The sequence below is a fragment of the Linepithema humile genome, chromosome 8, assembly GCF_040581485.1.
Source record: "Linepithema humile isolate Giens D197 chromosome 8, Lhum_UNIL_v1.0, whole genome shotgun sequence".
NCBI lineage: Eukaryota > Metazoa > Arthropoda > Insecta > Hymenoptera > Formicidae > Linepithema > Linepithema humile.
Genome location: NC_090135.1, coordinates 6627862 through 6644907, shown reverse-complemented (window position 1 = coordinate 6644907; position 17046 = coordinate 6627862). Strand labels below are relative to the sequence as shown.

The following is a 17046-nucleotide window of genomic DNA, read 5'->3' as shown; positions in this document are numbered from 1 at the left end:
TCCGTAACGTTACGTGTGTTTTATCTCCTTGTGTCCCATGGAGCCGTAATTCCATGAAATTTCCGTAAAAGTTACTAAAAGTTACTAGTTATTACTAGTAATGCTTTTTTTAATTTTATTTATTTAACTAAATTTGACGATTTAATTAAAATTTTTGTTAAAATTATAATATATTCTGTAGTTTTCTTATGAATAAAATACAAATAAATAATTATAATCTGTTAAATAAAAAATAGTAATACCGTTACGTGTGTATTTACGGCTCCATGGGACACAAGGAGAAAAAACACACGTAACGTTACGGACGCAATCCTTAGTAACTTTTGCGGACTTCCGGTGCGGATTACGGATTACGGGTTCTATGTGACGCCGGCCTAAGGAATAGAGGAAACCGAGTCTAAAGCATTGAGTAAAAAGAAACAGGAGGGAGCGTTTGGTCGTAAAAGTGCGGACGGAAGTGACTATATAAAGTGGTCGCTCAAGATGGCCGCTCAAGGGCGCCAATATTGAATGACTTGTTATGTTTAATTAGGAAATAATGTACAATTAAAAGAAAATAACTATAATATGCAACAATAATACCAAATTTTAATGGCGTTTTTTATTGGGATTGCACTCGTGCAGTATTTCCATAAGAGCAATGTTAAAATCTAAAATCTAAATTTATATTGAATCCTTCGTCCTTACAAAAATTTATCCATGCATTTCTTTGATCCGGATTTTTCGGAAACCTGTTTGTGAGTGAAAATTATTTAGTAATTATTGTGAATCTACAATTTCACAATACTATACATATGATTATAATCTCCAAAATAAAAATCTCATTATTGTTGATAATACTAACCGATGAAACGTTATTCCATGATTTCGAGCTGCTGCTGTTATGCCACAAGCTCTACAGTATACCATTTTGATCGTTTATTTCCATACACTGTTGCATAAAAGACTATACACTGCATATTAATGCGTACGGCGTACGGTATGCCGCTTGCCGCTATGCTCGAGCATTTCTTCTCACTTTCAAAAAGTGGTCGCTCAAGATGGCTGCCATGACGTACATCCGTCTGCGGATTTACCTAGTCCTGGCCATTGAGTGAAAAGATACAGGAGAGAGCATATACTAGCAGGACTAGGCAAATCCGCGGACGGATGTACGTCATGGCAGCCATCTTGAGCGACCACTTTTTGAAAGTGAGAGGGAATGCTCGAGCATAGCGGCAAGCGGCATACCGTACGCCGTACGCATTAATATGCAGTGTATAGTCTTTTATGCAACAGTGTATGGAAATAAACGATCAAAATGGTATACTGTAGAGCTTGTGGCATAACAGCAGCAGCTCGAAATCATGGAATAACGTTTTATCGGTTAGTATTATCAACAATAATTAGATTTTTATTTTGGAGATTATAATCATATGTATAGTATTGTAAAATTGTAGATTCACAATAATTACTAAATAATTTTCACTCACAAACAGGTTTCCGAAAAATCCGGATCAAAGAAATGCATGGATAAATTTTTGTAAGGACGAAGGATTCAATATAAATTTAGATTTTAGATTTTAACATTACTCTTATAAAAATACTGCACGAGTGCAATCCCAATAAAAAACGCCATTAAAATTTGGTATTATTGTTGCATATTATAGTTATTTTCTTTTAATTGTACATTATTTCCTAATTAAACATAACAAGTCATTCAATATTGGCGCCTTTGAGCGGCCATCTTGAGCGACCACTTTATATAGTCACTTCCGTCCGCACTTTTAAGACCAAACGCTCCCTCCTGTTTCTTTTTACTTTGAGGTTCTGGCTAGTATATGCTCCCTCCTGTTTCTTTTTACTCAATGATCTAAAGTCCTAGTTTAGGCGAGAGGGGATGGTAATTCAAGCGTGCGGGGGGGACTGCTTTCCGCCATATTGATGTAGCGATTCTCACACAGAGATTCTGTGTCTGTGACATGGTTACACTCGTGTAGTGGTGCCACTAGACATAACGAGTGACAAGCGTAAAGAGGTTAGGAGGTTTTATTATTGTTGTACTATAAATTTTATAAAAAATGGTTAGATGTATAGTACCAGGCTGCTCCATGACAAATGAAAAAAATGAAAGGAAAAGCGAACTTCAAAAAACATTAGAGCAAAATTTAAAAATTAGTTTACATAGGTAAGAAGTTTATCTTATTATTTAGATTAGGTTCCAAAACGTTCTTTTGAAGGAAAATTTTAGAAATATATACTACACGTAATGTATACTATATTATATCGAGTAAAATTTTTCTTGGAGAAGACATTTTGAAACATTATCTTACTATATAATTTTATTCTTACTATATTAAAAAATGCTGTTTTTATTACAGATTACCAAAAGATATAAAAAAAAGAAATTTGTGGCTAAAAAATATTGGATTGGATGAAAATATAAATCTAAAAAAATCTGCATCAGTTTGTTCATTACATTTCAAAGCAGAAGATATAAATAGAACTTTGGATAAAATATTTTTACGTGAAAACGCAGTACCTTATGTATAAAATTTTATAATATTTAACTTTGCTTGGTATACAAACATCAGTATTTTCTTATTGAAAGTTTTTTACTTTTTTAGAGTGATGCTTTTGTCGATAGTACTCTTCAATACAAAAACATTGAAAATGAAGAGAATTATTTAAATTCATCATTTTCTTTTGATAACCAACCTTTATATTTAGAAGCATCATTTTCATCAAATAATACTCATTGTACCAAGAAACTAAATACTGAAAATCAGGAATACAATGAAGATAAAAATATGTCCATGCAAGCTGATGAACAAATGCTTCTCGATGAATTCACTGGAGAATTTGTTAGGAGAAAAGAACATTTATCAGCTGGTTAGTTAGAATTTTTACATTATTATCTAATTATTTTTATTGTAAATTTTTATTGTAAATTTGAAAAATTTGTGAACAATATACTATTTTAAGGTAAACTTCAAGAACATTATACAGTGCTGGATGAAAAACTTTTCGACAACTGTACTACTTCTCCAAAAAATTTGCCTGGATATTCAAATATTAGTCGTTCAACATCTGTCAGTCCTCAACATCTTCAGGATGACAGAGATGACACGATAAAATATTTAAAAGCATCTCTTGAGGAGCACAAACGGAAAAGTCAACAAACAATAAGAAATCTGAAACGCAAATTGAAACAAAAAAAGTCTGAGCCAGATTTTGATATAGTTATATCTTTTTTAAAATCAAAATTAAATAAAAATTATCTAGACATCTTAGAGCAAATGGGTAAGTCTAATAAAGATTTATTGAAAAGAATGATTTTAAAATGTGAGGCTAAAACTATTAGTAAGCAATACAGTCCTGAACTAAGGTCTTTTGCACTAACATTGCATTACTACAGTCCCAAAGCTTATAATTATGTAAGAGAAAAATTCGAATGTGCTTTACCTCATCCAAAAACCTTATATAAATGGTACACTTCTGTAGAAGGAAATCCAGGCTTTTTAATACAGAAGCTTTAAAATCAATTAAAGAACGTTGTAAAGCTGTTGATTATCCTTTGTTCGGGGCTGTTATATTCGATGAAATGGATATAAAAAGTGAAATTGAACGGGTGCATTCAAAAGTGTAAGGCATGGTTGGTGAAATGGAAAAATATATTAATGTTGATTCAAATAAAGTAGCCAAACAAGTTCTGATTTTTACTGTTGTATGTGTGAATGCAACATGGAAAATTCCTTTTGCTTATTTTTTTATAGATTTACTAAAAACTGATACAAAAAAATTGCTTATTTTGAAAAGTTTAGAATTGTTGCATACATTTAAGCTTAATGTTGTTTCTTTGACGTTTGATGGTGCACCTATAAATATGAGCATTATGAAAGAATTAACTGGTTTTAATATAGATAAAGATCTCCAAAATAACAAATTGCAGACTTACTTCTTACATCCTGTCACTAAAGAAAAAGTTTTTATATTTTTGGATCTAGCGTATATGCTAAAATTAGTGCGAAATTGCTTAGGAGATATTTGCACTATAATTTCTGAAGATGGGGAAGTATCTTGGAAATACTTTGAACAACTTCACTCTGTTCAAGAGGAAGAGGGACTTCATTTAGCTAATAAATTAAGTATGAAACATTTAAATTATCAAAAACAGAAAATGAAAGTTCGTCTTGCATCTCAATTATTTAGTAAAAGCGTTGCTGATTCCTTGACAGATTTAAAAAATATGAATATCTATTTATTTAAAGATAACGCGATGCTACTATTCGTTTCATAAATTTATTTAATGATCTTTTTGACATAATGAATTCTAAAAGTTTGAAGATTTTATATTTTAAGAAGCCATTACAATATTTTGATCAAAGTGATTGTCAACCATTACATCAACATAGTCATAATAATGAGATTATTATTAACAAATTACTCGAATGCGAAAAATACATTTTTAATTTAAAAACAAAGATTCAATTAAACAAAGATTCAATTAAACTTATTTTTACTAAAAGGAAAACTGGATTTATTGGTTTCTTAATTTGCATTCACAGTCTTCAACAATTATACCACAAATTATGTGAAAATAAAAAAGTATTAAAATACATACCATCCTATAAAACAGTGCTCGGAATTAGTCTGAACATTTCAGCCGATTTCCGTGGTATACGCCTCCTTTCCTCTCCTTACCGCGCGCGCCGCAGCCGCTTGGGCCAGCGCCGCCGAGCGTTAGGAGCGACACTATCTGATTATGAGTGGGTTCTTTTCCCTATTTATTAAAATTTAAAAAAATGTATTAAAATTTATTAAAAATAAATTTTTTATTTTTAAATTTATTAAGTAGAAATATTTCAATAGATTTCCACGTCACCCATGAGATACTAATGCTGAAGCGTTTTTTTAAAAGTGGTTTCCCCCGTAGACCTATTCCACTAAAGATAAAAATAAATTCTTAATTTAAAAAAAAAATATATAAAAGAGATTTTCTTTTAATTAGATTTTCTTGGCCTTTTATGAGAATGAACAATTGATGCAATAATGTAGATAGAAACCACTTTTTGAAAAACGTGTCAGTATTAGTATCTCATGGGTGACGTAGAAATCTATTGAAATATTTCCACTTAATAAATTTAAAAATAAAAATTTATTTTTAATAAATTTTAATAAATTTTTTTAAATTTTAATAAATAGGGAGAAGAACCTACTCACAGAACCTAATCAGATAGTGCCGCTCCTAACGCTCGGCGGCGCTGGCCCTAGCGGCTGCGGCGCGCGCGGTAAGGAGAGGAAAGGAGGCGTATACCACGGAAATCGGCTGAAATGTTCAGACTAATTCCGAGCACTGCTATAAAATAAGCCAAGATCATATTGAATTGCTTTTTGGTTGCATAAGAGCACATAATGGCTATAACAATAATCCAACGGCTCGGCAGTTCGTTGGTATATACAAAAAACTCTTACATCATGAACTTCGTGCAAATAATACAGGCAACTGTATACCTCAGGAAAACATTTCTATATTACATATAACATCTAAATTAAAACCGGTTGATGTAATTAATATGACCACGCCATCAATCAAACATGTTACAGCTGAAATAGACAATGAAAAAAATAAAAAATCAATTAATACAAATATTGATATAAATACAGACAGATTATTAACTTTAATTCAGAATTTTGATACACATTCTTATGTTAAAAATCCATGTAATGTATCAGAGATTGCAGAAACAATTATTTCTTATATAGCAGGTTCTATTGTAAAATCTTTACAGGCAGAAATAAAATGTGAAGATTGCTTAAAAGCTTTAGAAGGTACACCATCATCATCAAATTCTTTGATTACCATAAAAAGTAGAGGATTTTTAATTTATCCTTCTTATGATGTAATATATATTTGCACAAAGACTGAAAAAATAATAAAAATATGTCTTTATGAAAGTAGTGGAAAATTTTTATTAAAAAAATTTTTAGATCAATTTTTAATAAATTCTATAAAACGGTTGTTAATAAATTGCGATTTATTATTTTCAAATTTAAAAGATCACAATAATCAAAATATTTTAGAGTCTCATTCTATATATCTTATTGAAGTAATAATTAAAAAATTTATTAAAATTAGACTACACTACATTTGCTCTAAGACTATAGATAAAAGTATTAGTGATAGGCAGAAGTTTACTAAATTAGTTCAACATAAGCATCAATAAATGCTTAGTATTACTAGTTTAATTAATACTATGAACTAGTTTATGTAACTAGTAAATGTAAAAAAAATATTTTTTTTTAAATTTTGTTTTATTTATTTTGAAACTTTATTATAATGTGTTTAATTTTTACATTTTAGTAGACATTTTATTTTTCTGTTTTTGACATTTTTTTATAAAATAAATACTTTAACTTTTATTACTCTGAGGCTCTGCATACAGTAGACAAAATATTAGAAATAGCAATAAACATTTAATATTAAAAAGAGAAATTATTTTACATCTAACAAGAAAATAAAATATATTAATTAGTTCCAATTCTTATTTCTTAATTCATGCATTAATTTTTTCTATTTTTTTTATTTTTAAAATAAATAATTCCAATTTCTTATTTCTAATATTTAATAATTATTCCTATTTCTATTTTCTATTTTGTTTATTGTGCGCAGGATCTGACTTTCATTTCTCACACATACGCAAATAGTGAGTTCTATGTGTAGTAATTACTAAACGAATATGGCGGCCCCCCCCCGCCACAAACGTGCTCCCCCGGTACAGCTTGTGCTCCGTCCCTCTATTCCTTAGTCCGTGCCATGGACACAAGGAGATAAAAACACACGTAACGTTACGGACGAAATACCTAGTAACTTTTGCGGACTTCCGGTGCGGATTACGGATTACGGGCTGTATGCATATACAGGGTGTCAATTAAGTCCCGGGACAGCTGAATATTTTTTCATGTAAGGTATTTTTGAAAAAGGTTAAGGTCATTTCTGAAGTAATTTTTAACGAGGAATTCAACGGTGATCTTCAATTTGACCTTGAGCTTGACCTTCAAGGTCATTTCAAGGTTAGGTTAGGTTTTTTAAATAGAAACCCCTATTTTTTATTTCAAAATCTAATAGCTGGTGTCAAGAGCTTTACAAAACACTATAATGAAGTTATTTTTCATTAAGTACTTTTCGAGTTATGAGGCTTGTAAATTACAAGCCTCATGCTTTTGGTTGCATGTTGCAAACTACATATTTTTTCTTGAAAGCAACTATGTGTTTTCTTTATACCAATTGATTCGTCTCATTATTTTATGCATAAAAGTATTAAGGTAAGATTCCCAAAAATTGAATGTTTTACAAGATATTTTGTATTTTATGTCAAAATACTGTAATTTACAAGCCTCATAACTCGAAAAGTACTTAATGAAAAATAACTTCATTATAGTGTTTTGAAAAGCTCTTGACACCAGCTATTAAATTTTGAAATCAAAAATAGGGGTTTCTATTTAAAAAACCTAACCTAACCTTGAAATGACCTTGAAGGTCAAGCTCAAGGTCAAATTGAAGGTCACCGTTGAATTCCTCGTTGAAAATTACTTCAGAAATGACCTTGACCTTTTTCAAAAATACCTTACATGAGAAAATATTCAGCCGTCCCGGGACTTAATTGACACCCTGTATATAATACTCCTATATTGCTAACATAGCATCTTTTCCGTAAGTGGAACGTATTCCAAAAAAGAGAGACAGAAGAACATGAAAATTGGTACTTTGATCATTGTGCGCATGCATGGTAGGTGGCGGGTTTTTCAAATACCTTTCATACGTTAAAAATAACACTTCATATTTATTCTGAGAAAAATCTGTAAAAATATTTACAATCATGTGTAAAATATTTATTTATATATATATAGGTACATCTAATGTGTTATTGTGTATACATATATATATATATTATTACAAAATTAAAATAATTCAATTTATTTTAATTTATTAGACAAATATAAAGTAATAATAATATTTAAAAAAATTTAAAACAATATTAAAATACTATTAAAATAATATTTTTAAAAATTCTTTATAGGTTATGAAATAATAAGAATGATAATAATAATCATATTTTTTTTATTACAAGTTTTTAAACAATATTAATTTATTAAACTTCGTAAATATTGATCTTTTTCTGACATTTGTTTTGATTCATGAAATAATCTAACGTTAATGTATAAATCAATTACATATTTGCATAATTGCACTCTGTGATTATCAAATATGTCTTGTGTCATGACATGATTATTCATAATATCATTGTCGAATGGTATCCCAATATGATTAAAACTTTTGGCAATTAAAATATGTTTAATATTTTTTTGCATCAAAGAATTTGAAAAGTGTCTAATAATTCGCTCAGATGTTCGACATATGGCACATACATCATCCGATGGCATAACGTATGGACCCTTATTTTTCAATGCCGACAGCAATGGCATTTTCGAACCTAATAATTGGGATTTACATATTGTACAATCTATTACACCGTGTACTTTATTGGTAACATACCCAGCTATGTACATGACAACCACGGACTAAGGAATAGAGGGACGAAGCACAAGCTGTACCGGGGGAGCACGTTTGCGGCGGGGGGGGGGGGGGGGGCGCCATATTCATTTAGTAATCACCACACATAGAACTCACTATTTGCGTATGTGTGAGAAATGAAAGTCAGATCCTGCGCACAAAAAACAAAATAGGAAATAGAAATAGGAATAATTATTAAATATTAGAAATAAGAAATTAGAATTATTTATTTTAAAAATAAAAAGAATAGAAAAAATTAATGCATGAATTAAGAAATAAGAATTGAAACTAATTAATATATTTCATTTTCTTGTTAGATGTATAAAATAATTTCTCTTTTTAATATTAAATGATTATTGCTATTTAATAATTTAATTCTAATATTTTGTCTACTGTATGCAGAGCCTCAGAGTAATAAAAGTTAAAGTATTTTATAAAATTTATAGTACAACAATAATAAAACCGCCTAATCTCTTTACGCTTGTCACTCGTTATGTCTAGTGGCACCACTACACGAGTGTAACCATGTCACAGACACAAAATCTCTGTGTGAGAATCGCTACATCAATATGGCGGAAAGCAGTCCCCCCCGCACGCTTGAATTACCATCCCCTCTCGCCTAAACTAGGACTTTAGACTCAGTCCCTCTATTCCTTAGTCCGTGATGACAACGTTTTCAACATACGGAGATAACTGAAGATATGTTTTCCTATTGGCTGAGATAAAAATTACACACATGCGCTTATAGAGGTAAGTACCCATTAGAAAAAGAGGTAAAACATATGTCTGCGCCGTGGTTATGGAACCACTGTTCTCGCTCTGTTAGCAATATAGAAGTATTACATATATGGCTGTATGTGACGGCACCTTGATGCAAGATCTATAGAGAGAAGGTTACCTCACGCGCAAAGAGGGACGAGCGGCAAGAGGGGCACATGCTGAGCGGGGCGAGCGGCAAGAGGGGGGCAATGATGATCTCATCGTCAAACAGTAGCTGTCTCTCTCGCACGCTTTAGTGTTTTCTCTCTCGTTCCTTTAATATAGAAATGCTTTGAGTTTTTATCGAAAAAATATTTTTATTTTGTAAAATATTGATAGCACTGGAAATTGCGTAATAAAAATTGAAAAGTAAATTAGAAAGGCGCTATAAATTACATATATTGCAAATTATAGCGCTAGATATTTAACGTTTATAATGTTAAATATCGCTGCAACAGATGCATTTGTGATACAAATTGCTTTGTACTCGTATTTAGACTGTAATATCAATGAAAATAAAATATAATTTGGGGATATACACAAAAAACATCATTTGTAAAGTAGTAAGATAAAAGAAAAAATAGTACATATTTAAAAATTATTTTTAAAATAATATTTACTGTTTATATGCATTATTTACAAAAGAAATACTATAAAGAAATTTATTTTTTATATTTAATTGTGAAAATCTCAAAAATTGTCAAGAAATTGTAACTGAAATTCATAAATGTAAGTTAAATTATTTCTTCGGTTTTGTTCATTTGAATATGTTAGGGGAAATAACAGACAAAATATTTAATATACGTACCTTCGATTTTTATTATATAACCTCTTAAACTGATACATAAAAGTCAATAATAGGTCTGTTCTTTATAGCTGAACTGGCTGCACTAGTTCAGAGTTTATCTTTCTTCTCCAATGTGGAGGGAAAAAGATAAACTCTGAACTAGTGCAGCCAGTTCAGCTATAAAGAACAAACCAAATGAGAGCGAGTGACGGAGTTAGACACAGTTAGAAAAGGAAGAACTTTGAAAGAGAGAGACAGCTACTGTTTGTCGATGAGATCATCATGCTCTCCCCTTCCTTTATCGCCCCTCGCCATCAAGCTGTTTCTAGCTCCCCCCTTACTTCATCGTCCCTCGCCCACAACCGGTTTGCCTGAGGTAACGTTCTCTCTATAGATCTTGACCCTGATGGTCTTTACATTTCTTACGTCATGTAAAACCTAACCTAACACAACCTAACCTAATTTAACCCCATCGCGAAATATTTTCATTACAGACGTTACGGACGTTACGGACGTTGGTCCCGCCCAAGATCTATAGAGAGAAGGTTACCTCATGCGCAAAGAGGGACAAGCGGCAAGAGGGTCAAATGCAGAGAGGGACGAGCGGCAAGAGGGGCAAATGCTGAGAGGGGCGAGCGGCAAGAGGGGCAATGATGATCTCATCGGCAAACAGAAGCTATCTCAGACAGCTACTGTTTGTCGATGAGATCATCATGCTCTCCCCTTCCTTCATCGCCCCTCGCCATCAAGCTGTTTCTAGCTCCCCCCTTCCTTCATCGCTCCTCGCCATCAAGCTGTTTCTAGCTTCCCCCTTACTTCATCGTCCCTCGCTTTCAACCGGTTTTACTGAGGTAACCTTCTCTCTATAGATCTTGGGTCCCGCCATCTAAAATCTATCGCGCTGTTTATCAATCATCAGATTCGTGGAAAGTCGTGGCAGAAGAATGCCATCTTGCTCTTCTCCTGCGGGTGGCAACTAGATGATATTAATGCTCCGATACATTCCGGTTTCATCCGCTTATATCTACGGATTGTGCTTTGTTGTGCGTCCGTTCCATTTTGCAACCAACTCCAGTCAGACTAATACATTTCTAATAAAGCAAAATTATTAAAATAACTCTTTCCACGTTTGAACTTAGTAAGAAATTTTATTCAAACGAGAGAAAAACGAATATTTATCTCAACACTAGAAGAACGATGATATAATATTACTCCAAATACTTCGGGGCTTTTCTACAAATTTGCGAATAATTTGCACTCCGTTTCTAGTCTGTAGTTTTGTTTCGGTTAAATATAATTATCACAAGTTGCGACTGCGATGCGTTGATTGGACATGGGTCTCAACGAACTGGTGTATTGGTGAGAAATCTTTGGAGATCGTATTGAATTTATTTAACATAATTAGAAATTTGATATTTTGTAATGCTCCAAATTAGATTCAACTTAGATATTGAGCTAATATTAAACAAAAAGTGACTAAAACTGGAATAAAATTTAGAGAAGATAATATTGATATAATAAATAAGAAATTCTTTCAGGTATCAAAAAAAAATTGGCACATATGATAAGCAACAATGGGAGAGAACTATAGAGCAACATATTCTCGATGGACTCACACATATTCCAATGAGAACTGCAAAACTTAAAACAGAACTGATCGATGTCGATCTCGTACGTGGTACGCTACACAATATATATGCATATTATTTTAGTGTTCCTGTCAAGCATATGTATTCATCTTCAATATATCAATGCATATAGGATCTTCATTTCCGAAAGCCAAACCGAAGCATGGTTTGTCAACGGTAGCTTGCCTAGCGTTTCAGCGACTCTTGTTCCTTCCATTGTACAAAAAGTGGTGGATACAGCAAACGAGTTATCGCATTTTTGTGCTTTTCTTGTTATTGTACAGCTTACAAGCAGTCAACGTCTTTCTGTATTACGTTTACACAAACAGGGAAAATGAAACAGAAGTATGTAAAGAAATTTCTTGTTCTTCCTGGAATATGTTACATCGCTACTTGTCTTGATTGTTACGTTCTGTTTACAGATTGTATCAATGTCAGAAGTATTAGTACCTCTTGTTATGATGTTTATTTTGTGCATTGTTCATTCCCATATTGTGTCGACGCATTCAGGTCCTACTATGACGTGTAATCAATCTAAGCAACGAATAACAAGACGCTCTCGACATGTTAGATGCAGAAATGGAAAGTCAAGATCTAGGCAAAATTTACGTAAGTATTTAGGAAAACAGAAAAATTCTTCATTTCTGTAATATGGATCAAATTTCTGAAGGTATACATAAGGATACAAAGTCTTCTCAAGACATGGCTTCCGAGAAAGCAAGTACAGGAAGTGAAGAAGTGCTGACTGCAGTGAGATTTGCCAAAAAAGTGGTGATTGAGAATTCTTTGACTGTTAGTCAGTCTCAGGTGAATATCTCAAAGTTATAATAGAAAATTAATATATATATGTTTAATACGTAACGTATATGCTTTAATATTTTCAACAGGAATCTGCAAGTGCTCAAATAGTGTATGATAAAGAGTCATTAAGTACAACTGGAGAAAGTTCTAATCCCACAAACGCAAGCGCAACTAATCGTGAACAGCCGGGTAAGATAAAAAGAAACTATTAATTGTTTGTAAATTTATATACTTCAACATTTTGATATCTATTTCTTTCTCTACTTACAATACAGGTGATATGCCAGAAGAACATGTAGCAAATATACATCAGGATGATGATGGCTTTGAGAGTTTAAATGGTAATGTTTCTAGTGATAATGACAAAGTAATAGGTCGTGCACTAGTGCAAAGAAATAGATCACAAGAGGGAGTGACACGACAAACTAAAGACCGCACCTCGTGGTCGGAAGATAGCACTAGTCAACAAATTTCACTCCCATCAAAACGCTCAGGTTTGATTTACAAGTACACGCTTGTAAAATAGGCAGTTTATAATTATTTATGAGCTTTTATTTGTTATCGAATATGCTATATACACGATTACAAATGTATAATTTTCCACAAGTTTCAAAGTATATTTAGTGGTTCTTCCGATTTTACGATTTATATGTGTAACTGTATCAAAGTATTGAGAAGTCTTTTAATTTGTTTTTAGTTGTTTGTTGTATTCCGAACCGCTAACACGCTTTAATCTTTGTTGGAAAGGTAAAATGGAGTAATAGCTAAATCATCGTTTTCCACTTTCCACGCAGCACCCGACCTATTAAAAAGTGATGACAGTTTTACGGATAGTAAAAGCACTCACAACAGTATTAAGGTATTATCTTTTACACTTGTTTAGATTTATAGTGTAAGAGATTTTTTTATTATGTTTTTTTCTACAATTGCACCTTACCTTTTGCAATTTTAGATATGTTTTATGTTATCGGAAATAAAAGATATTTAGAATATTTGTTTAACACATTTTACATCTTATAATAATTTCTCGGTCTTGCTCCAAGGATAAAAACGCGCCGTCAAAACTATTGGGATCGAGAGAAGCACGGCAGCAATGCGAGAGCGAAGAGGAAGGGGAGTGCGAGGAAGCCACGACGCACCATCTCACAGAGGCAACAACTTCTGCTACAGAGTGGATGGGAGTAACGACCAACAGCGATGAATGTAGTTACAGGTGGGACTCGAACACATAATATTTTTTAGCTACGATAAAATATCTGTGACGTTTTCCCACTTTTTGAAGTTGAAGATACATAATTACAGTTTATCGTAAAATGATATTTGTGCAGCTCAGAACTCGGAGAATCCGACTTGCCTAGTGAGACCAATTATGGAGAATTCGTGGAGCACCCTTTCTCCTGGGAATTCGAATTACCACCTTCGATATTGCTTAATTCCACTTGCACATCGTCTGATCGCGGTTAGTGTGACATATATCGTACATCGTCAGAATTTTCCGCGAACGAATTCCTCACGACACTAATTCACATCACTTTATCCATAGTTTCATGTACAATTTGGACGCGGCGTGATATTAAGAAGGCTGAATTGTCGGTACTGGACATTAGTTCGGCTATCATTGCCAGAGTTGAATCTATGCAAGAAAGCATGAATTACTTTTACGGCGGTCTGATACTTAGCATTACACTGTGTCTTATACCATCGATGAGGCGACTGAACGATCATATGGGGTTGGATAATGTTGGCAATGTATCCGTTAGTTTATTACCAAGCGATATGATCCAAGTGAACTTGGAAACATACACCGATATTTTGTGTAGAATAATTGGTATAGCGTTTGGAAGCACTCTTTGGTAAGAGAATCAAGTTTATACATTAAAATGGCACGTTTATAGTTTTCTAAAATAGCTGCTTTATTCTCAGGGAACGAACAGTGGTGCTCATCTCGACATTTGAACGCTTAATGCTGTCGTGCTTTTTATTTTTCTTACTGGCGGTCGCAGAGCGCACGTACAAGCAGAGGCTCTTGTATGCTAAATTATTCTCTCATTTAACATCGTCCAGACGTGCGCGTAAGTCCGATTTGCCGCACTTCCGTCTGAACAAAGTCCGCAATATAAAAACTTGGCTGAGCGTCAGATCTTATTTGAAAGTAAGAACACTGCACACTGATTTCCACAGGAATTAGATATATGCATACTTTATATTATATTATAATTTCATATTGCAGAGAAGAGGCCCGCAACGATCCGTCGACGTAATTGTATCAGCGGTATTTATCGTTACGATACTATTGCTATCATTCGTAAGTTTGGAATTAATTAAAGTAAGTACAATTTTATTTTTCGCAAATATATAAGTCTGCTTTTAAATTTTTCCGTCAACAATGCAAATCGTATTTCAGGATCTGGAAAGTTTGCATTCTCGATACAACGTCGAAGCACTATTCTGGAGCTTCTCGCTTGGAATATTTATATTACGATTTATGACATTAGGGACAAAGATCAACAAGAAGTACAGGAATCTCTCAGTTTTGATAACTGAACAGGTAGATTTTACCATAAATACGCACGCTTGCACGCTTCCATTTTGGATTGTTTAAAACTGATTTATTATGATACGACGCGATATGACTTTTAGATCAATCTATATCTGCAAATCGAACAAAAACCGCATAAAAAGGAAGAGCTTATGGTCGCGAATAGTGTATTGAAGTTAGCGGCTGACTTAATAAAGGTATGCGTTTCTATTGCAAGTTTGATAAATAGCTAGTCGAAAACAATTAATCCAAAGAGGTATTTTGCAGGAATTAGAAAGCCCGTTCAAAATCTCTGGACTATCGGCTAATCCGTATCTGTACACTATTACTAAGGTAGTATTGCTGTCAGCACTTTCAGGTGTGCTTTCAGAGCTGCTCGGTTTCAAGCTGAAACTGCATAAAATAAAAATCAAATAAAGCATCGCGTATCGGGAGTCGCACATTGTCCGTCAATGTCAGATTATTCGCACTTGAGCTTGATTTTTCCTCGGTAAAAACTGCTTGGCTTAATTAATTAATGTTGTCACTTAAGATGCTGTAGCTTATTAAATTTCGAGAAATTGTATATAAATAACAACTTTTTCTCAGCTAATTAAATTTATGACTATTTAATAAAATATAAAAATAGTATTAAAGTAGTATTAGCGAAATTTTAGCGAAATTTTCACCGAAGAAAGAATTCATTTCAAGTTTAGTGAATAATCTGAGAAAGAAAAGCGCGCGCGACTTTGGTTCTTCATTACACAACTACCTCGTTTGTGTTGGAAGATTGTTGAAATTACGTATTAATGAAATAACGAATATATTTCGTTACTGTATTGATTTCATGGCTGACTAATCTAGCAGTAGAAAAATTATAATAGATTGAATCACGAATGAGGAGCAAGACAATACATTTATTGTATGCCTCTCTTAATGCATCGATTAGCTCAATTTTCTTTTCCAATTATCGCACACATACTATCACTTTAACACCATAATAAGTAGCCTTTTATAATATTTAACATGAAAATGGTAGAAAAATAATTCCTAACAAAATGTATAGAGTTTCTGAGATCTTTGAAATCGTGTACAGTGTAAATATTGGAAATTTGTAGCTAACGATGAGGGCTCGAATATATTGCGCAACAAAAGGACTTAAAAAAACTTTTTTTTTAGTTTTTTAAAATAATTTTGCAATTTTACTGCTCTATGAATGTTGCAGTTTTTATTATATGTTTTTATCATTGTTAGAGTGTAATTAAATAAGAATATTTTATTTTGTCTATATATTGTCTCATTTATTAAGTGATAATATCTATTCAGACGAATAACTTCGTCGAGCAATTATTAATAATGAGTGCAATTATTTCAAATATTTTGACTTCGTTTAAAACGACATGCAATTTAACAAGCTATGGCATTTTTCTGTAGACGGTATAGACGTATAGAACAAAATGCACGTATAATTACATAATTCAAAGATTTATTTGAAGATATGTAAATACTGTATGTACTATATAAAAGAGTATATGAAAAAAATAGTACCTGTGCAATAATAAAGTTAAATGTAAATTATTTTTCAAATATATCAAAATATAATGCGACATATAAAATAAAAGCATCTAAAAAAATTGTTGTGTGAAATAGTTTTTCAGCAGTCAAAGTGTTCTAAAAGATATATACTTATTTTATTCAAATTAGCCGGTAATTTTAAATGTTCGTGGTTTGTTTCTGTGTTGTGTCAATAACATGATAAAAAAATATAATTAATTAGAAGAAAAGTTTAATTATTTCAAAAATATTTTTACCACACCTCTTCCTGGTTCCTCGCAACAGAACGACATTGAAAAATCCCCAAAAATTGATAACACAAGCGATATTAATTTTTTTTTATTATAATTTTTCATTTCCTTCTTCCTATTTCGCAATTTATCGCGAAAATCTCTCGAATTCAACCGTACGAATAGTGATTTTCATAATTCGAAATTACGATAGC

At 32.4% G+C, this 17046-nt stretch overlaps 2 protein-coding genes across 6 annotated transcripts; both read left to right on the top strand.

Annotated features, from left to right (window-relative positions):
* Positions 1 to 1852: 1852 nt before the first annotated feature.
* Positions 1853 to 11461, top strand: LOC105679301 (uncharacterized). Of its 5 annotated transcripts, none has more exons than XR_010891471.1 (6): positions 1853 to 2167; positions 2361 to 2526; positions 2607 to 2871; positions 2965 to 3282; positions 9056 to 9304; positions 10595 to 11461. XR_010891471.1 is itself a non-coding variant. In XM_067360371.1 (6 exons), the coding sequence occupies exons 1-6, from the start codon at positions 2061 to 2063 to the stop codon at positions 5324 to 5326; spliced, it is 936 nt and encodes a 311-aa protein (XP_067216472.1). In that variant the 5' UTR covers positions 1855 to 2060; the 3' UTR covers positions 5327 to 6521. The 5 variants fall into 5 exon arrangements, 3 of the variants coding, with proteins under 3 accessions (XP_067216472.1, XP_067216473.1, XP_067216471.1); XR_010891470.1 differs by lacking the exon at positions 10595 to 11461 and adding an exon at positions 9381 to 9888; XM_067360371.1 differs by lacking the exons at positions 9056 to 9304; positions 10595 to 11461 and adding exons at positions 3932 to 3952; positions 5268 to 6521 and having other exon boundaries at positions 1855 to 2167.
* On the top strand, positions 11321 to 16831 carry phtf (putative homeodomain transcription factor). The gene is made up of 16 exons (XM_012370481.2): positions 11321 to 11459; positions 11639 to 11778; positions 11862 to 12073; positions 12151 to 12337; positions 12399 to 12535; positions 12616 to 12718; positions 12805 to 13023; positions 13324 to 13388; positions 13573 to 13742; positions 13858 to 13988; positions 14073 to 14382; positions 14453 to 14681; positions 14760 to 14855; positions 14934 to 15077; positions 15170 to 15265; positions 15336 to 16831. The coding sequence occupies exons 1-16, from the start codon at positions 11434 to 11436 to the stop codon at positions 15483 to 15485; spliced, it is 2415 nt and encodes an 804-aa protein (XP_012225904.1). The 5' UTR covers positions 11321 to 11433; the 3' UTR covers positions 15486 to 16831.
* Positions 16832 to 17046: the final 215 nt, after the last annotated feature.